The 17,773-nt window shown below is 45.4% G+C and overlaps 3 protein-coding genes across 3 annotated transcripts; all 3 read right to left on the minus strand.

Moving 5' to 3' along the window:
* Window positions 1-620: 620 nt before the first annotated feature.
* On the minus strand, window positions 621-958 carry LOC123187688 (protein trichome birefringence-like 11). Its single transcript, XM_044599608.1, has one exon. It carries the CDS (start codon window positions 894-896, stop codon window positions 621-623), a length of 276 nt encoding a protein of 91 aa, XP_044455543.1. The 5' UTR covers window positions 897-958.
* Window positions 958-2,463, minus strand: LOC123187687 (protein trichome birefringence-like 11). Its single transcript, XM_044599607.1, has 3 exons — window positions 1,743-2,463; window positions 1,257-1,649; window positions 958-1,182 (listed from the first exon to the last, which is right to left on the minus strand). The coding sequence occupies exons 1-3, from the start codon at window positions 2,174-2,176 to the stop codon at window positions 975-977; spliced, it is 1,035 nt and encodes a 344-aa protein (XP_044455542.1). The 5' UTR covers window positions 2,177-2,463; the 3' UTR covers window positions 958-974.
* An 819-nt stretch (window positions 2,464-3,282) lies between these two features.
* Window positions 3,283-12,191, minus strand: LOC123187689 (TVP38/TMEM64 family membrane protein slr0305). Its single transcript, XM_044599609.1, has 9 exons — window positions 11,576-12,191; window positions 9,468-9,529; window positions 9,088-9,142; window positions 8,871-8,969; window positions 8,451-8,537; window positions 7,859-7,975; window positions 7,341-7,433; window positions 3,842-3,872; window positions 3,283-3,664 (listed from the first exon to the last, which is right to left on the minus strand). The coding sequence occupies exons 1-9, from the start codon at window positions 11,669-11,671 to the stop codon at window positions 3,489-3,491; spliced, it is 816 nt and encodes a 271-aa protein (XP_044455544.1). The 5' UTR covers window positions 11,672-12,191; the 3' UTR covers window positions 3,283-3,488.
* Between the last annotated feature and the right edge of the window lie 5,582 nt (window positions 12,192-17,773).

Here is a 17,773-nt window from a genome sequence, read left to right on the forward strand (position 1 = left end):
ACCAATTGTTGTTCACGACGGTGTGTAAACCAATGAGATTTTTACCCAGTATGGAGCATAATCACTGGAGCATATTTTATTCTTTATTTTATTTTTTGTCTTCTTTCGAGAAAAAAAATGTTCAACCAAAACTCTTTTAGGAAATCAAAAAATCCACACTACCTTCTTCGAAATCAATAAACTGTTGGGCGAAGGATGTGTGATGATGAACGCATGTAGGGAGGTGGTGGCGTCGACGGCAGGTCTGGCTACGTCGATGCATTAGTACCTGCTCTAAAGATGAATTGGTGGACCACTGTTGCGACGGCCTCTGCAGCGCGCATATACGGTGCACACTGAAAATACGCTGGACCAGTGTGTGACCCAGACCCGGCAGTTCGGCTTGGTTGAGGTCTCCCACTTTAGATGTTGGGCTTTGGTGTAAGGTGTGAGTATGCAGCCCCGATAATATGCACTCCTTCATCAAGTGGATAGGAGTAACAACAGATGTTGCCAATGGTGGCTTCAAATTTATTAATGTATTACTTTGTAAATTGTAGGTGAATAATTACTCCTTTTCGGAAAGAAACAAAAAATCCAAATGCGAAGTAGATGTACGTACACGTCAGTCAAGAGAACGTCTAAGAAAGCCTGGCGAGAACCATGGCGTAGAGGAGCTCGTTCCACGCGTCGGGCACACCCGGCAGGCACCAGTGGCTGCAGTCCTCCCTCTGCCCCACCGGCATCCTCGCCGACGGCTCCACATTGTACACCGCCGGGTGGCCGTCCCTCCTGTGCGCCGTCATCTGCGTCACGTTCATCACACGCAGACGCAGGTCCCTGACGACGGCCGATTCCGGTCCCCCAAACGCCGGCTGCAGCATTCCCGGCCACCGGCCCAGCGAGATTCGGGTCATGTTCAGCTCCGGCAGCGTCTCCTTGCCGCAGCGCCCGCCATTTGTGCCCCTGCAAAGCAACAAGCAAATTGCTACTTATCAGTGCAAATCATGGCTGAAATTCACAAGACCAGCAGAGGAGACGTGCCTATTGTGCGCCGGCGAGTAGGTTCTGAACACGGCCAGGGTCTTGCCGGCGTCCACCTCCTTCTGGACCCATTCGTGCACTGTGTCCATGGCCCTCTGGTAGGCCGCCTCCACGCTCATGTCCAGCCTCAGCCTCTTGCCTTCCTGGAAGTAGCAATGCCTGGCACAGCAAGGTCAAGCCATGGAACCCGAGCAAACATTTCAAGTTATATCCATAAAATTAAACATGCATACAGCTGCTGGAGCCGGTCGTGGTTCCACCAGTGGCCGGAGTTGAAGACGAGCACGTCGGCGCCCTTCCACAGGTGCGCCCTGGAGTCCATGGCGCGGAGCTGGAGCGTGGAGCGGACGTGCCTGGGCGCGCGGCGGGGGCGGCCGCCGCGCCGGACCAGGTACGGCGACCGGTAGTGCTCCACCGTGAGGTTGTGGCGGAGGAACCGGAAGGAGAGGAAGCCCTTGTGCTTGGTGATGGGGCTCCCGTGCTCCTCGCGCACCGAGGCCCCGGCGTCGGCGACGGCCGAGGAGAGCATGCAGAGCATCGACTCCCACTGGTTGCGCCCGATGGAGTCACCGACGAACACCAGCCGGCGGTTCCGGAGCACCTCCAGCAGCTTCTCGGCGTCGAACCTGCAAGTGATCGACGAGCAATGTGTGTTAATTAACAGATCAAACAGAGTGCAGTTCCGTCCATGACACCATGCATGCCGCCATGGTGCAGACCTCGGGAGCTCGCAGTGCCTCGGCCGCCACCTCCACCGGGCGTACCCGTCGTCCGGCCGGCCGTTCTCCCGGCACCGGAACCCCACGTCGACGAACGGGCACTCCCTCGAGTCGTAGAGAGGGGCCACGCCCGCTTCCTCGCGCACCCACTCGCCGTCGGTTAGCATGCCGTCGTGATCAGCGTCGCCGCAGTGCCCGCGGCCGTTGTCGACGGCAGCGTCTCCGTCCGTCGTCACGACGACAGCGCCGGTGCTCGCCCGCACGACCACGCTGACCTCTCCGGCGGAGAGCCTGGCGGCCCCGAAGCCCGAGGAGAGGGTGGCGGCGAGGAGCAGCGAGGCGGCGGAGAGGAGGACGCAGGCGCTCCAGAGCACGGCGTGGTCGCCGCTGAGCTGCCTCGCCCGCCTCCTCGCGCTCGCCATCTCCATGACCATGGCGCGCTCTCCTCCCCGCTGCCGCTCGAGACTTGGCCGTGTCTGCGTGGCATGTCACGTAGTAGTGGCACGTAGTGTAGAGGATCGATCGCTTGGGTTTGATCGCTTGCTGGCGTGGAAAATCTGCTCTTGTTGTTTCTTGTGTTTTGAGAACGGTTGCTTTCCCTGAAACAAAGCGAGGAAGGAAGAGAGAACGGCTGCTTTGTTGTTCGGTTGCTCCTGGATTCAGTGGAGGAACCGACGCTGGTAGTGGAGGAAACTTGGCGGAGTGCGTTCCGGTTGCGGAGAGCCCGAAGAAGCGATGGCGGGGTGCCGTTGGAAGTATTTGCGCCGTGGCGTATATATACCTGGGGTTTGTGTGACACTGCCATTTGTGAGCACATGTCAGAAGAGATGAGATATGCTCGTACTACGGAGTACATGCCAGCCACGCCGGCAGCTAGCTCCGCTGCCCGGTCGGGAGCGCATGCACGATGGAGCCTCCGGCCTCGCCGTGCCCGGCCCTCACACCACGCCGGTCGCGATGCCTTCGCCCGGAGAAGGCAAGGGGGCTGGTGACGGGCGCCGCGTGCTAGATATGACGATATCGATCGCCAGGAGTCTGGCCGCTCTCATCTGCCGGCCACCCTGCACCAGGCAGAGAGCTGGTGTGGCCGCAAAGCCGTGCACATGCTCAAGCCGTGTCTTTGGCTTCCTGATTGAAAAACTATTCGACTGCCAAAGTGCCAATCATCATGTTTCGTCGTGTTATAGTAGCCTCGTCTCGTGTTTAAGCATGAACAAGTTGGTCCAAAATCACTCAGGTTCGTCTCGCTAGTCTCCACTTCCTCACCCAACCCTGCTATCACTGTCCCTCTACATCCATTCGCACCACAATGTTCGCACCTCTATGAGCTAAATACCTCATCGGGAGTAGGAGCGAGTACAACACTTTTTGGCTACTCCCTCCATTTGACGTTTTAGACAGCTGATTTTGAACTGTTTTGCAAGCTGTCTGAACTATCTAAAACGTCTTATAAAAGTGAACAGAGGGAGCATTGATGATAATCAAGCTCTGGAGCTTGAATGCGTCAATATAAGAAAGTACAGCTACAATTGTGACGGCATCAACAATAAGAGTCGCAGCACGTGGATTAAAACAAAAAGGAAACAATGTATACTGTAGTATCACCTATCAGTCAATCTCCCTCTCTTTTTCCCCCTTCCTTTTTAACCTTTTAACACCCATGTCTTCCTTAAACCAGAACTAATATAAGGAGTACAACGCTACAGATCCCACAGAATGTACATGTAAAGTTGTAAGCAACAGGTTTTACTTCTCGTGATCTTCGTTCGAGGTGTCAATCCTGATTACAAGAGGTTGATGCAGATCCGAGGGGGAGGCCGCCACCGGAAGCTGCGGGGCTCCTAGATCCGCCTCCCCATTCTCTGCCAGCGCCTTGTCAAGAGCAGATTTTGCGACTCTTGTGACGCATACAATCAAGAGAACTGCAGCATGGCACAAGGAAAATCATCAGCATATACTTGCAATTAGTAGTGTTGTCAATTTTCAAGGCATCAAGAATGAGTAAAACAAAATGAAAATCACATGCGACTCAAAAGACAATTTTAAATGTAAGCACCAGTAGAGTGACAACAAAGAATAACGGAGGAACTGGCACTTACTGGACATTGCAAAGCCAGAAATTATGAGAACCTGTGAAGAACAAAGAAGTCGTTAAAAGCTGTGTATAACAGTGGCACCTACTTTTAAAAACGATCAAACAACTTTAAGGACATCAACTTTAGACGACTGCTTTTTAGTGCTACCAGGAAATACCAAGCATATTTTCCTAGCATACATACACCAATATGCCACTACAACATACTTGTGGATTGTGATGAAATTTGCATCGTTGAAAATAACTCTGGAACTTGATAGATCATGCTCATGCATGCAACTTAAGTTTTTGCAAAAGCCTGACCAGACATCAAAAGAAGCCAAATCCTATATACTTAAGAAGTTCACCCCAACTACTTGATTTATCTTGACATGCAGCCTATCCACCTCAGCAGCCTTGCCACATCAGCAACTCTATTTTTTTCTAGCTAATGCCATGTGTTGCATTTAGTTACACAAGTGGGATTTAATTTTCATTAGTACGCAACCAGCCTTGGTCACTGGAACATAAGCGACCTGCCGTTTCCTCTTCGTAACAGAAGCCCACTAGAACAGAACAGCCCACATCCATCATATCCCACCTCCACGCAGATCTCATCCTCTCCCACAACCAGCGTTGTTTCCCCTTTATCTTCTTCTCCTCTGTACGGCTCCACTCAGGAAACAAATCACCATATTCATCTCCGCATCAGCCGTTGCACAGCTACGGGAAGATCCTCGCCTTCAGAAGCGCCAGGGGTGCTGATGGCGTCGTACCGCTGCCGGACAAGCCTTCGTTGGTCGTCGCCGGCAGAGCCGCACGCGGCTGCCGATCGGTCCACGTGATCACCGCCCTTAAATTGATTCTTGCTGCAGATGAATCGAGCCCCGCAAGCTACGCTGGACCAAACCCCGTGCCCCGATGTCCACCAAAGCTCCCGATGAGTCACATGCGCCACCATCGGTGTCCTCCTCCAACATCGCCTGCACCAAAGGTGGATGGATCTCCTTCCTCTTATATGTCCTCCGATCTGAGCAATTATTTTGATTTATAGCTTTGTTTGGGTGCTCTGAGTTGGGTGTTGTAGGAAGCCTTTTTCTGAAGAACATCCCTCCTACTCCCTCCTTGGCCATGGTCTCATGGTTGTCACCGGAGAGACAGACGCTGCTGCCGGTGCGGTGGGTTCCTGACTTCCAGGTGGGTACCATCGCCTCCATTGACTCCCCGCTCTCCTTGTAGTATATTTATGGTGATTTAACTATTGATTTTCATAGAATAATTTTGGTGTTTTTCAGTGCTATGCATTCTCTTTTGATGTGCTAAAATGTTATGCAGCTACTAGATTTGACTGATTCTGATAATATTGTGAATATATTCATTGTTTCATTGAATTTTTGCAACTTTGATGTGCGCTCATATGGCACCCGTTGTAAGTATTTCAATCTATTTTTCCTCGAGATCTTATGCGTACACACAAAAAGGGGAACTGAAGTCACTGAAACCACTAGCAAGAAAAAAGAAGTTGCTGAAATTTTGCAACTATTTCCGTTTCTTCATGCTTCCGGTGGACAGATTATAAAACATCACGTGCTACCTGGTAAACGAAGTAAATCAATCAATTTTGAAGTGACATGATACTTAGTGGTGTTTAACTCTGAACCATTTTCTAATTTTCCTTTTCTTCCTGAAGATTACATCCCACACGTGCAACAGTTTGAAGATATATGTAAGTTTATGTTTCTAAGGCAAGTCATATACATGTTTTACCGGTAATCATCATGGCTCGCTTCCTTTCTTCGCTGGAATTCCACAATAATTAGTTCCTCTATACAAGTGTTCCAGGTAGATTTAAGTAAAGAGAATATACCATGGATGCATAAAATTGATTATTCTGGAGTTTCATCATTTGCATGGTCGAGGGCAGATCTCTGAAACTGAGAACATTGTTCCAGAAATCATGTACTTATTTTGTGAGAACTGAAAATATGATAATTATGGCCTCTTAAGACAAAGATTCAAGTTTCGACACTCATGTGCTACTTTAGCTCATTTTATTTGCTTACTCACACTCAAGAGTTCCCTGAAGGTGTCACAAGCTCACTTAAAGTTCACAAAATTTAGGTTGTCTGATTCACAAGATGACAAATAAAAGAGGTATGGGGTTATGATTCTTCTGCAAAGTATATTTCTCCCTATTGGTATTTCATTTGCTTAATTTGTATTTTGATTATGATTCTCATGGAGTATTCTCACCATCCGATGAACGCGTGTCTAGCAGTAGTAACAGCCGGTTGAAGCATCGGCTTGGTAAGGAGAAGGAGAACTATTATGGCAACGGGATTCACACATCTACAATGCAGTCAGCTATGGCAGAAAAGATACCGGTGTAATGACTATTTAGGTAACACCAGAGATCCCAAAACAATTAAGGCCTGCAAACATTCTATCAATGCTCTAATTTTCCCTGGTGCATTGTGTTTGCACAGAACATAAAATTTTATTAACCATGTTACCAGACCATTCATGAAGACAATGCTATCATCCTGTTGATGCAACTTCTGTTCTTTCATTCCTTTTTTGGGTTCACATTTGCACATACCTTACTATCGTGCATTGCTGAAGATGTCCGTTGAATTTACTTTGTAAACGTGCAGAAGTGTTCTTTGATGAATGATGCTGTATGTAAATAGTTACACATACTAAGAAATTTGACTTTTTAGAGAAAAATATCTACCCTTACTAAGTTACTATGCAATATTTTAATTATGTTCTCTCTTTTTCACTCTGGCTCAAGTGTCGACTACAAATTCTGCTGTTGAAAAATTGTTGGGAAGCGCACTTCACTACGCATTTGATGTGGTATGTTTAGAAGGATAAACCTTACGATTCTGTCATGACTAATAACATTTGTTTACCCCCTGTTGTTGGATGGATCAAAGTAAATGTACATGGAAGTTTTGATGGAGAGTTTGCACAATGAAGACTCGAGTTACAGCTAGATGGTGATGTTTTAGTTGAAGCTTGAAGGTTTGGTCTGCGGGTAAATGACCATATACATCTAATTTGATTGTTCGTCTATTCTTCAAACTTTGAATGATAAATGGTACGAGGATCGACCTTGCCTAAGTGCATATGGACCACTACAGCCATATCATTCTGAAGTATGGTTGTCAACAGAGAATCATTTATTCATTATCGTGATGGTCCTTTTAGCAGAGTTGTTTTTGCGGACTAAACTATCTATTTAGGCAATAGTTCCCGCAGCAACGCGCGGGGAATCATCTAGTGCAAACGAAGTGTATACTACAAAATTGCTATGAATAAATTTCACTGATCTAAATTCTGCACATAAACATCACATGGCTCATGACCAAGCATGAATGATCAAAAAGGAACCTGGAAGAAACCCAAGCCATACAACAGAGGAAACGTCAACAATAATTATGGACTCTATTTTCTATGACAAACATGATACCTACTCCAAAAAATAACACATGAAAATGCTATAATACTCAATTGCTCACCCATCTGGTAGTGGAGATCTCACTCCATCCATGTGTCACATCTGATAGATCTTTTAGTGTTGTTCCCACATATACCAAGGCGAGAGTGATTGGCTGGCAAAAGAATAAATATGATTAGCAACAAAGCTCACAAACACCTGATAGTTTAAGATCAGCACTGTTAGTTAAAGGCAACAAAACATGCAAGTTAGCAGAGCAGATGTAGTATCATGTTACATGTGACCACGTTTTGTGCGGAGATATAGTAATATGCTGAATTACTGATTAAGAAACTGCAGAATCGAACATGAATTTCTGAAAATAATTATGTCTACTCATACAACAGTGCACGAAGCAGAAAATAACACAAAGCCTGATGGTGAATGCATTGTCACAAGACAAGGTTGCTGATGGTAAAAATGTGAGGTTTCATTAGGTCAACTGGCCAACCAGTCTGTGCCGGCACCCTGGCCCACAGTATTACAAGACTAGACACATGACTGAAAATTAGACAATGAAGAGAAGAACTTGAAGCATACCATCATTCCCAGCCAAGAAGCCAGCATGTATTCCACAATGCCAACAGGAGTGACAGACAACAGGTAGTTCAACATGTTAAATGGAAGTAAAGGTACAAGCCGTAGTAGCAACACGATCTGTGAACAAAAATATGAAAAGTGTAACATAATTAGGTTTATTGTGATATGCAGGAGAATTCCAATAACTTATATTGAAACACGACAAGTTAAAACTGTAAAACAGTCACCAAAATAGCAAAATTGTAGGGTAAGAACCAGCACAAAAAAGACACATATATTGATACACGCACGAGTTAAAACGAAAATAAGTCCTTGGGCATTCGTAAATTGTGGGGTAAGAACCAGCACCGAAAAACCACAAAATCACATAAATTACCCCAACAAAATCATAAAAACAAGACAATATGCTTTCCTTGATAATTATATGTCGGAAATCTCCGGTTTCTAGTACCACTTTTGGACATTATTCATAGCAATAGTCTTAATTTTTAAAATTTTAACAATCATGTGGAACTGAAACATTTGCAGAACATTTGGAAGTTATTGTGTTTTCACATCACACAGCTATAACATCCAATCCGCAAGAAGTTACCTTGAAGCCAGACCTTTGGATGGCTATAGCTACTGCTTGAAACTTGGGGTAATCTTTGCATTTGGAGAGAACATACGGCCTTCCAATCTGCAAGTCATATGGAACTATGAGATATAAACATTAAGTAATGCAAACGTGCCATTAAAGATGAAACTAAGAGGCAGAAATTAAAGTTTCTGCAGACCAGGGGAGCATACCTATACGTATTGAGCTAGCCATGTGTATTTTGTCATACTATCTTCTTATGTAATTACAGTTGATAAAGAAAAAGAAGATGCAACATATAGGTTCAACAATATATGAGAGAACATTGTCAGGAAGACAGAATTGCAGTTAATCGGCGACTGGTTCTTGAGCAGTGCATTTGTTATCTGTGACAACATGCAATTTGCGTATAAGAGTATTATCGTTCATTCTTACCGTTCTACCAAGCAAAAATGCAGCAGTTGCACCAATTGTTGCTCCAATAGAATCAGCAACAAACCCAACGGGCAGGCCAAATAGATAACCACCTCCAAGCTAAACAAGAAGAGAATGCACACCAATCAACCAATTAATACTGTCAAATAAAGAGGAGGGCATAACAAACGAAAGTTGCAAGAAGTGACTGCTAACAGAAAATCCGGTTCGCGCTTACTGTGAGTATTGAGGCTGGAACAGCTAAGACCGTCAAAGGGATGTAAGCAAGGGCCCTGCAATGTACAACATGGCAATTATGAACAATATATCTCAAAATATTCTTTCAAATATGAAACTGAAATTTTGATTTTGAGCAACAGCTGTGTAAACCACCCTCGTTTGTGCGTAAGTGTGGTGTGTGGTGTAAGCCTCGAGTTCTTTCAGGGTTGTGCTGGAAAATTGGTCGACTCAAAGGGTGCTAGGAAGGTGGCCACGAGTGAGGAGTGCGAAAATGGAATACCTAAGTAGTGAGTGTAGTAGGGAGGAGTGGAGGACATTGTATTCAGTTGAATTCACCATGCCAATACAGTTATGTAACAGAGGGGAAAGATTACTTACAATACCAAAGGACCCCATGCACCCAGGTTCTCTTTGATCCAAAGAAGAAAATCCTTCAAAATCTGTTAGTGTCATACAGAGACTCATCATGAATAAAATGAGAAGATTAAGTATTTGAAGCAAAACATGTATGTTGTGTTAAGGAAAAACATTAAACTGTGGCATCTAGTAGAAAGATAAACAAAGAATGAAAGAATGAGAAAAATGCTTAGAACTGTAGTCCTAGGGTAATAATATGTAAAGATCCATGGATTAACAAATATTGGAGGATATGGGATTATGGTCGAAATAAGACGCAATAGGCTAAAGGAGAAATTTTAGACACAGATTAGATTTAATTTCAATAATTCTAGAGAAAGTGAAATCTGAAGCCTATCACTGATACTTAATTGACAGAGATCTCAAACAATAGACGGTTTTGTTCCATAAAGAAAGGCTAACATTATCAAATGGAAGTACGAAAGCCAACAGGACCATTAACCTGCATACTTTTCCTCTCAAATTACCAATCTAACTCAACATGCCATCATATCTGATAATATGAAGACTAAGCAAACGGTTCTTTGAAAGGACAAATGTGATAGTATGAGAAAGTTCTGCCGTATTAAGTGGCCTATTAGCAAGGTTTTTGAGTCGATGAGTCGACGAGTCGCTCAAGGGCGGCGACTCTAGACTAGTCGTGACTAGTCTAGACTCATGGTCGACGAGTCGACATGTGACGAGTCGACGTGAGTTATGCAGTAGGCAGTAGGTACAATAAAATTACCATACAGAAGCACTATCCTGTATCATCTCTTTTCCTTTTGCTCTGATCTGCTCTAGACCTCTAGTGCTTCTGCTTGGTAGCTCAGGGGAGGAGCAGACCAGCAGCAGCAACAACCATGGAAGGAGGGGAGGAGCAGACCACCAGCAGCAGCAACCAGAGGAGGGACGGAGCAGATATGCAGCAGCAACCAGGGGAGGAGGGGAGGAGCAGCAAGCCAGCAACCATGGGCGGCGGCGGTTGCCAAGGAAAGGGTTGGGTCAGGGGGGAGGGGGAACTGCTTCGATCTAGGTTTCCAGCAAGCAAGATTAGAGAAAAAAAATTGAGTCGTTCGACCCAGAAAACACGACGAGTCGTGACTAGTCGTGACTAGTCGCTCGAGTCGCTCGACTCATACCATGAGTCGAGTCGCTAGGCTGAGTCGCCCCTGCTAGTGTGACTCATCGACTAGTCGACGACTAGTCGCGACTAGTCGAGCGACTCGAAAACAGAGCCTATTAGAACTAGCATTAGAAGAATTAACTAATTAAAACATGGGGAAAAGGTATCTACGGAAATGGTTTCGCATTGAAAATTATAATCCTGACTCTGCTTTGAAATTACGCTATGAATTCCACTACGGAAAAGGAGAACATTAAAGACTGCTATAGAAGTGTATAAACATATCAAACTACATTCTATATTGCTATTATTTGGAGAAGGATCCACTCGAATAGATTATAACAAATGGATACCAGTGTCCTTGTGAAAGGAACCCTTACAGCCCTAACATTTGCATGTAATTACCAATTCCGTCGTACAATACTTACTAGATGGGTGAACAGACAGTAACGGGTACAGATTTTTTTAGAGCCTTAATAGAACACATGTTACATCGTCAAATGCTTTGCAAAATAGTATTTACATAGATGAGATAATTTCTTCCTACAAATTATTTCACTGATTAGGTCACACTATCGTCTATACTGGAGCGCAATGAACAGTCTACTCTATACAAGCCTACATTTCTAACGATCTGAGCTTATGACCGCATGACAGCAGCCGGTGACTACATTTGCTAGGAAACTTTCAGCCATACAACACAATGCCATACCAAAAGTTCTATTTCCGCAAAACCACCATGACGAAACTAAGGGTAATCGATGGGTGGAATACATCTAATCAGGAGCCAGGACAGAGCTACATTTCGGCAACCCAGAGGACTTCTCCCGCGCCCCACTACAGCACGCATGTCGTAAGCGTATAGGTCACAAAGCAGACGCCCTAACGTCATCACATCTATTATAGCATCGGCAGCAGGGCCCGAATCAGGCCGGCGACGGGGAGGGGAGGATGAGGCGCGCACCTTCTCGACGGGGAGCGTGAAGAGCGCGACGCCGGCGGCCGTGAGCAGGGCGGCGCCGACGGCGAGGCGGAGGGCCGAGGGCCACGAGAACGCCATGGACGCGAGCAGCCTCCGCCGCCAGGGCCTGAGCCTGCAGTCCTCCCCCTCGCCGCCCTCGTCCGCGCCGTCCGCCCAGCCCCCCGCCCGCCCCCGCGCCCGCAGCCCCACCGCCGCTCCTGCCAGATTCCCCAGATCTGCCTCCCGCCCCGCCTCGGCCGCACCCCCGCCTCCCGCGCTGCCTCGCCTCGCCTCGCCTCGCCCTCGCCTCCGCTCGTCCCGCCGCGTCAACTCATCCGACACCTGGTGCGCTGCGCTCGCTCGCGGGGGGTGGAGGGAGGGGATGCGGATGGGGACGGGGAGAGATCTGGGGTGAGGGCCGAGCACGCGTCCCGCGCGTTGCGTTGCGTGGCGTGGCGTGTTGCTGCCTCGGAGCTTCGTTTTTTTTTCTCGCTGATGGGGGAGCCGGGGGGAAAGGTGCTGTCGCTCGCACGCTTGGCTTTGCTTCCACCTACCGGCTCCGGCCTCGCCGCCCACCGCACCGACGGATGTGACGCGTGTGCGGCTGCGGCGGTGTGATCCGGCGCTCTTCTCCTCTCTCTTTTTTCGTTTTATTTCTTTTATTAATTATTACTTCGCGGGGAGGCACGGTGTGTGATCCGGTTTCGGCTGGGGAGGGCGGGACCAGACTGAATTGTCGCCACTATCTACTTTTAATCCACTTTTCATCTTGTACAAACTTGCAAGCTGCACTTTCTTGGAATTTTTTCGTGCAAAGCTGCTTCTTGTCCAATTAAACCCATTAAACCCATTAGGGTATGTACAATAGTGGCATATGGATACATATGACTCATGACAAAAAGTAATTTGAGGCATCTACATTAATTTTTTCTCTCCAATGCAAGCTATCACTAGTGGGCCTCATTAAGAAATAGAAAATAAAGACTCTACTACACATGCATCTCTATTTTTCACTTCAATCTTTTCAGCTTTTGTCACCGGATCACACTTTTTCTATTCAATCACCCGCCTCCTGAAGAGGATCCCGCTTCCCTATCCGAACCTACTTTACGTCATATCCGGTCTTATATGGCATGCGAGGCATCACCTTGAGGCTATGCATTGTACATGCCCTTAGGCCCTTTCCAGTGCTCCACGGTGGACAGATGCTAGGCATGCCACATAAGCAGAAAAATAACATAGCACAACATTTAATGAGGGGAGAGAACACTTTGGTGACCCCAGGAAGAACCAGTGCCAAGCACGAGAACCTAGGGAAACCACTTAAATGAAACAACTTGACCAATGCATGAAAGACTTTAGGTGCTAACTCATTAAATAAAGTGTGTTTAGCAACAACAAGTAAGCACATATGCATTGGGAAGATGAGTTGCTAAGGTATTTAATGCACTTAGCACCTTATCTAAGTATTTTTGCATTGAAAGAGGTCTTAAGGGCATGTACAATGATGCTATCTTAGGAGTGCCACGTAGGATAGATAATGAGGTGGAGGAGAGAGAACTCGTAAAAAAAGTTTGTCTTCTCTTATTTAAGAGAAGACAAGAGGTGATCTCTTAGCACAATATGTCTCACCATATTTTTAGGAATTGCTACTTATTAAAGATAAGGCTAAGAGATGATCCATTGTAGACAAAAAAAATTGTCATCTCTAAATCACATACAAGACTTAAGATAAGACTATCTTATCAACCATTGTGCATGCCCTAAGAGGCCCTAGAATGGTGGCCAACCAACTATGCCATGTGGCGCATGCTGGTTGGTCACGGTGAGAAAGTTTTTTTAGAGTTTTTTAAGTGGTAGGGACACTTCTTTGGAGAAGTTTTTCTAGTTTCTTTTTCTTTTTCCTTTTAAAATGGTTTGATGTCCACGTGACGGTGTGACACAAGAATATTTTTAAATTTTTTTGACATGATGATAAGATGCACATAGTTTTTTCTTAAGCGGCCCGCAATGACAGACCCCAACCACTAGTAATTAAAGAAAGATGCCGCATTTGGTTGGCATTTATTCAATATACTATGATCCGCTGACATGTCGCAATCTAAATTATTTCGTTAGATAAACTTCTGATATATTCACCATATGTGATGGGAGTACCAGGAACACCAAAAATAACAAAAATTACATGAAGGCTTGTAAACCACCAAGCGACGACTATAAGCACTGGAGCACGCCAAAGTCACGTCACTGTCATCGCCCCTCTCTCATCGAAGCGGGGGCAAGACCTGGCATAGTAAACAGTCGGAAAGTCGTCATGCTAAGGCTTCGCAAGACCAACACGTCAAAACAACAACGGTCAATGATGGATAGAAGCATATATTCAAAGAATCCAACATATAGACACAAGAACAAAGACTGGATCCATAAAGATGCACAAAAAACAAACACCGACTCAATCCCACGAGATCCGCCAGAAACCTTCACATACCCTCCGACGACGCTAAACGCGCCGCTAGGACGGGGGCTATGCGGGAGGTCATTATCCCGTCTTTAGTGAGTCGTCACCGCCTCGCCTTATTGAGCAGGGCACATTCTCAAATCAACCTAGAAAACACCTAAAAACGGAGCAGTAACCCTCCCACCGGCAACGGCTAGGGTCCATCGTACATCCATGGCCATAAGGCCGCCAAAGGCGAGGCGGACCAATGACGACGCCGACAGGAGGCGGAGAAACCCTAGTCGCCGTCACAAAAGGAGGCGAAGATGTACACGTCATGATTAGTTGCAGTAACTCCTTTGTTGAATGAAGCTTTCCCTTTTCTCTAGACTCTTCCAAACTATAACCGTAGAGATTGGAGATATCTATAATAACCTTCCCACAATTCCGGGTGTCCTCTTCATTGCAATATTATAGCTTACCCAGAAACAGTGTCATATACCAATTTCATCCGACAGTTAATTTGTAAGATGTTTCACAAGCTTTTAAACTTTTTGATAGACTGTTGGGTTGCAAGTTTCTACAACATGCATCAGAAGAAAAAGAAAAGGTAAGGAACGTGTTACATGTGTGACACCAAAACTAAACCTAGAAATCAGAAGGTTTTTTTTTTTGCAATACAACGAACACTGGAAAATAATAAAAAAAATACATCTAGATTCGTAGACCATCTAGCGACGAGCCGTCGACTATTGAATCGAGCTAAAGGCTGCCGCCGTCATCATCCGGAGCCGGAAAAACTTGTTGTAGTAGATAGTCAGGAAGTCGTCGTATTGAGGTCACATAGGACCAGCGCACCAGAACAACAACCGCCATCTATTAAAAGTAGCGTAGATCAGAAGGGCCCAACCTAAAAACACACAAACGTAGACAAACGACGAACATATTCGAGCAAATCTATCAAAGACAGATCCGCCGGCGATACGCCTCTGCATGCCCACTGACGATGCTAAACGCACCAACGGGATGGGGCTAGGCGGGGAGAACCTTATTCCATCTTCAGGGAGCCGTCATCGCCTCATCATCCTGAGCAGGACACAAACCCTAACAAAACTTAAAGAAATATCTAAAAACCGAACACCCCACCGGCAAGGGTTGGGATCCACCGCGCCCCATGACCCTAAGGCCATCGGAGACGACACGAAACGGCGCGACACGTGGCGGGAGGCAGAGAAACCCTAGGCTTAAGCGACCATTTTTCATCTGTTGCATCTAATTGACATGAATCGACACACTTACACATTCTCGAAATGAAAAGATAAAAATTCTCCAATGTGATTGTTTGCCTTCAGAAAATATATTCGAGGATGTTTTCATAAACACTAAACAAGTAACTTTTTAATTCCTCGTGATGGATTAATACATCTCGTTGGATCTGAAAAAGAACTCTTGCTGGGCGTTGTCAGGGGTATAAAATTAAGTCAATGACCTCTGTTTAACTAGATGATACCCCCCACATTGTTGCGAAAATGTATTGTAGTATATTTTAATGAGATTTAATTGTATGAAACATAAATATTCATAGCAATAATACGAGAAAAAATTGATATGATTTACGTGTATTATTATTGTATAGTTGTAAAATGTTTTTTTAAAGCTCCACCCTCCGGCATTTATCCATTCGGCAGAAGCATATCCGAATGCAAACTGCAATATAGAAAGCTCGGGATTATATTAATGTATGTTACAGCACAACGATGTGTTGAAGAGTTTACAATACTGCTTGCATGAAGAAGCTTGAATCCGTGGAAACTAGCTATCTAAACAAGTAACTTTTCAAAAATATCTAATGTAGTTGCTTTCATATTGAGAGAAATATTTATATATTTTTTAAATCAATGAAATATGTTTGTGAGAACTAACTATTAGTCCTTGCAAAAAAAAGAACTAACAATTATAGATATACAAAAGATTACAAACCTGAGCAATATAAAATTAAGCTTCTCTATATGAATTCTTGATCACGAATGGTCATGGAACAGAAGGAAAATTCCAGATCCTACTCCCTCCGTCCAATCCCAAGTACATTCGAGAATGATACGAGCCTTCCTTCCGCCGTGCAACACCGAGTTCAGGTAACTTTTTTTTTTGAGCGGGACGAGTTCAAGCAACTTTTTTTTTATGGAACGAGTTCACGTAACTTCAAACCTCGAATGCAGGTCTATTTTAGGGAGCAACTAGTTAACTAGTGCTTCTTCGGAAGTCTCGCAACGATCAGCGCCACTTGACACGTTCTCAGCCATTTGCCACATGTCACGCTCTGGACGCTCCCTTCGAATTTTTTTATTTTTTTTCCACACGATGTGTTTGGCTTTTTAAATGTCTTTTTTCGTTTTTTTCGACGTTTTGGTTTCCCTCCGGTCTTTCTTAGCTTTTTGACGCGTTTTCTTTTTTTCCCTTTTGCGAAAGTTACGGCTTTTCTTTCACGAGAGGCACGGTTGTGCTTTAGCAAGAGTCACGGCCATGCCTTTCGGAAACGAAAAAAACGCGTTTTTCGCGAGAGTCACAGTTTTGCTTCCGCGAGAGGTACGGTTGTACTTTCGCGAGAGTCACGGTCGTGCCTCTCAAAAAGGGAAAAATAAAACGCGTTTTTTTCTTTCGGGAGAGTCACGGTTTTGCTTCTGCGAGAGGCACGGTTGTGCTTTCGCGAAAGTCACGGCCGTGCCTCTCGGAAAGGGAAAAAATACGCGGTTTCTGTTTTTTCTTTCGTGGGAGTTATGGTTTTGCTTTCGCGAGAGGCACGTTGTGCTTTCGCGAGAGTCACGGCCGTGCCTCTCGGAAACAGAAAAAAAACATGTTTTCTGTTTTTTTTCTTCCACGAGTCACGGTTTTGCTTCCACGAGAGGCACGGTTGTGATTTCGCGAGAGGCACGGACATGTCTCTTTCGGAAAGGGAAAAAACCATGCTTCCGGTCCGGTTTTTTTGCCTGTTTTTTTTCATCCGGTTTTTTTGTGAAAAAAAATGTTCGTCAAAACCTATCAACATGGGATCTAGTTTTGAAAATCTCGACGCGAGGAATCCAACGGTGAAAACGGTTCGAGATTTGGACGCACGGTCTAAGAGATAAAACGTTTTGAATAAACGGATCTACAAAAAAAAAAAGGAAAACTCCCAGGTTACGACAAGTGGCGCGCTGCATGTGCGCCACTTGTCGTGACCTGGGAAAATGGAGTGCTCTTTGCAACGAGTACTACTTAATTAGTGATTTCGTGCAAATGGTGATGAGGGGAGCAACTAGTTAACGAGCGCTCCTTCGGGAGCCTCGCAACGATCAGCGCCACTTGGCGTGCTCTCAGCCATTTGCCACGTGTCGCGCTCTGGACGCTTCCTTCGGATTTTGTTTTTTATTTTTCCACACGTGTTTTCGGCTTTTTAAACGGTTTTTTTTCGGGGTTTTTTGACATTTTGGTTTCCCCCGGTCTTTCTTAGCTTTTCGATCAAAAAAAAATTCCGAATTTTTTTTGCGCGAAAAAACGTGATTTTTTCCTTTCGCGAAAGTCACGGTTTTTTTCCGCGAGAGGCACGGTTGTGCTTTAGCAAGAGTCACGGCCGTGCCTTTCGGAAACGAAAAAAACGCGTTTTCTGTTTTTTTTTCTTTCGCGAGAGTCACGGTTTTGCTTCCGCGAGAGGCACGGTTGTACTTTCGCGAGAGTCACGGCCGTGCCTCTTGGAAAGGGAAAAACAAAACGCGTTTTTTCTTTTT

This window comes from Triticum aestivum, chromosome 2A, assembly GCF_018294505.1.
Source record: "Triticum aestivum cultivar Chinese Spring chromosome 2A, IWGSC CS RefSeq v2.1, whole genome shotgun sequence".
Classification (NCBI taxonomy): Eukaryota; Viridiplantae; Streptophyta; class Magnoliopsida; order Poales; family Poaceae; genus Triticum; species Triticum aestivum.

Coding starts and splice junctions, on each gene's coding strand:
- LOC123187689 (XM_044599609.1), bottom strand. CDS start 11,671: ATGGCGTTCTCGTGGCCCTCGGCCCTCCGCCTCGCCGTCGGCGCCGCC. Junction 8,538..8,870: donor CATTTTTGCTTGGTAGAACG/GTAAGAATGAAC, acceptor TATGACTTGCAG/ATTGGAAGGCCGTATGTTCT. Junction 3,873..7,340: donor AGATCTCCACTACCAGATGG/GTGAGCAATTGA, acceptor TGTTCTTCACAG/GTTCTCATAATTTCTGGCTT.
- LOC123187688 (XM_044599608.1), bottom strand. CDS start 896: ATGACCCGAATCTCGCTGGGCCGGTGGCCGGGAATGCTGCAGCCGGCG.
- LOC123187687 (XM_044599607.1), bottom strand. CDS start 2,176: ATGGTCATGGAGATGGCGAGCGCGAGGAGGCGGGCGAGGCAGCTCAGC. Junction 1,650..1,742: donor AGGCACTGCGAGCTCCCGAG/GTCTGCACCATG, acceptor GATCACTTGCAG/GTTCGACGCCGAGAAGCTGC. Junction 1,183..1,256: donor CACGACCGGCTCCAGCAGCT/GTATGCATGTTT, acceptor TTGCTGTGCCAG/GCATTGCTACTTCCAGGAAG.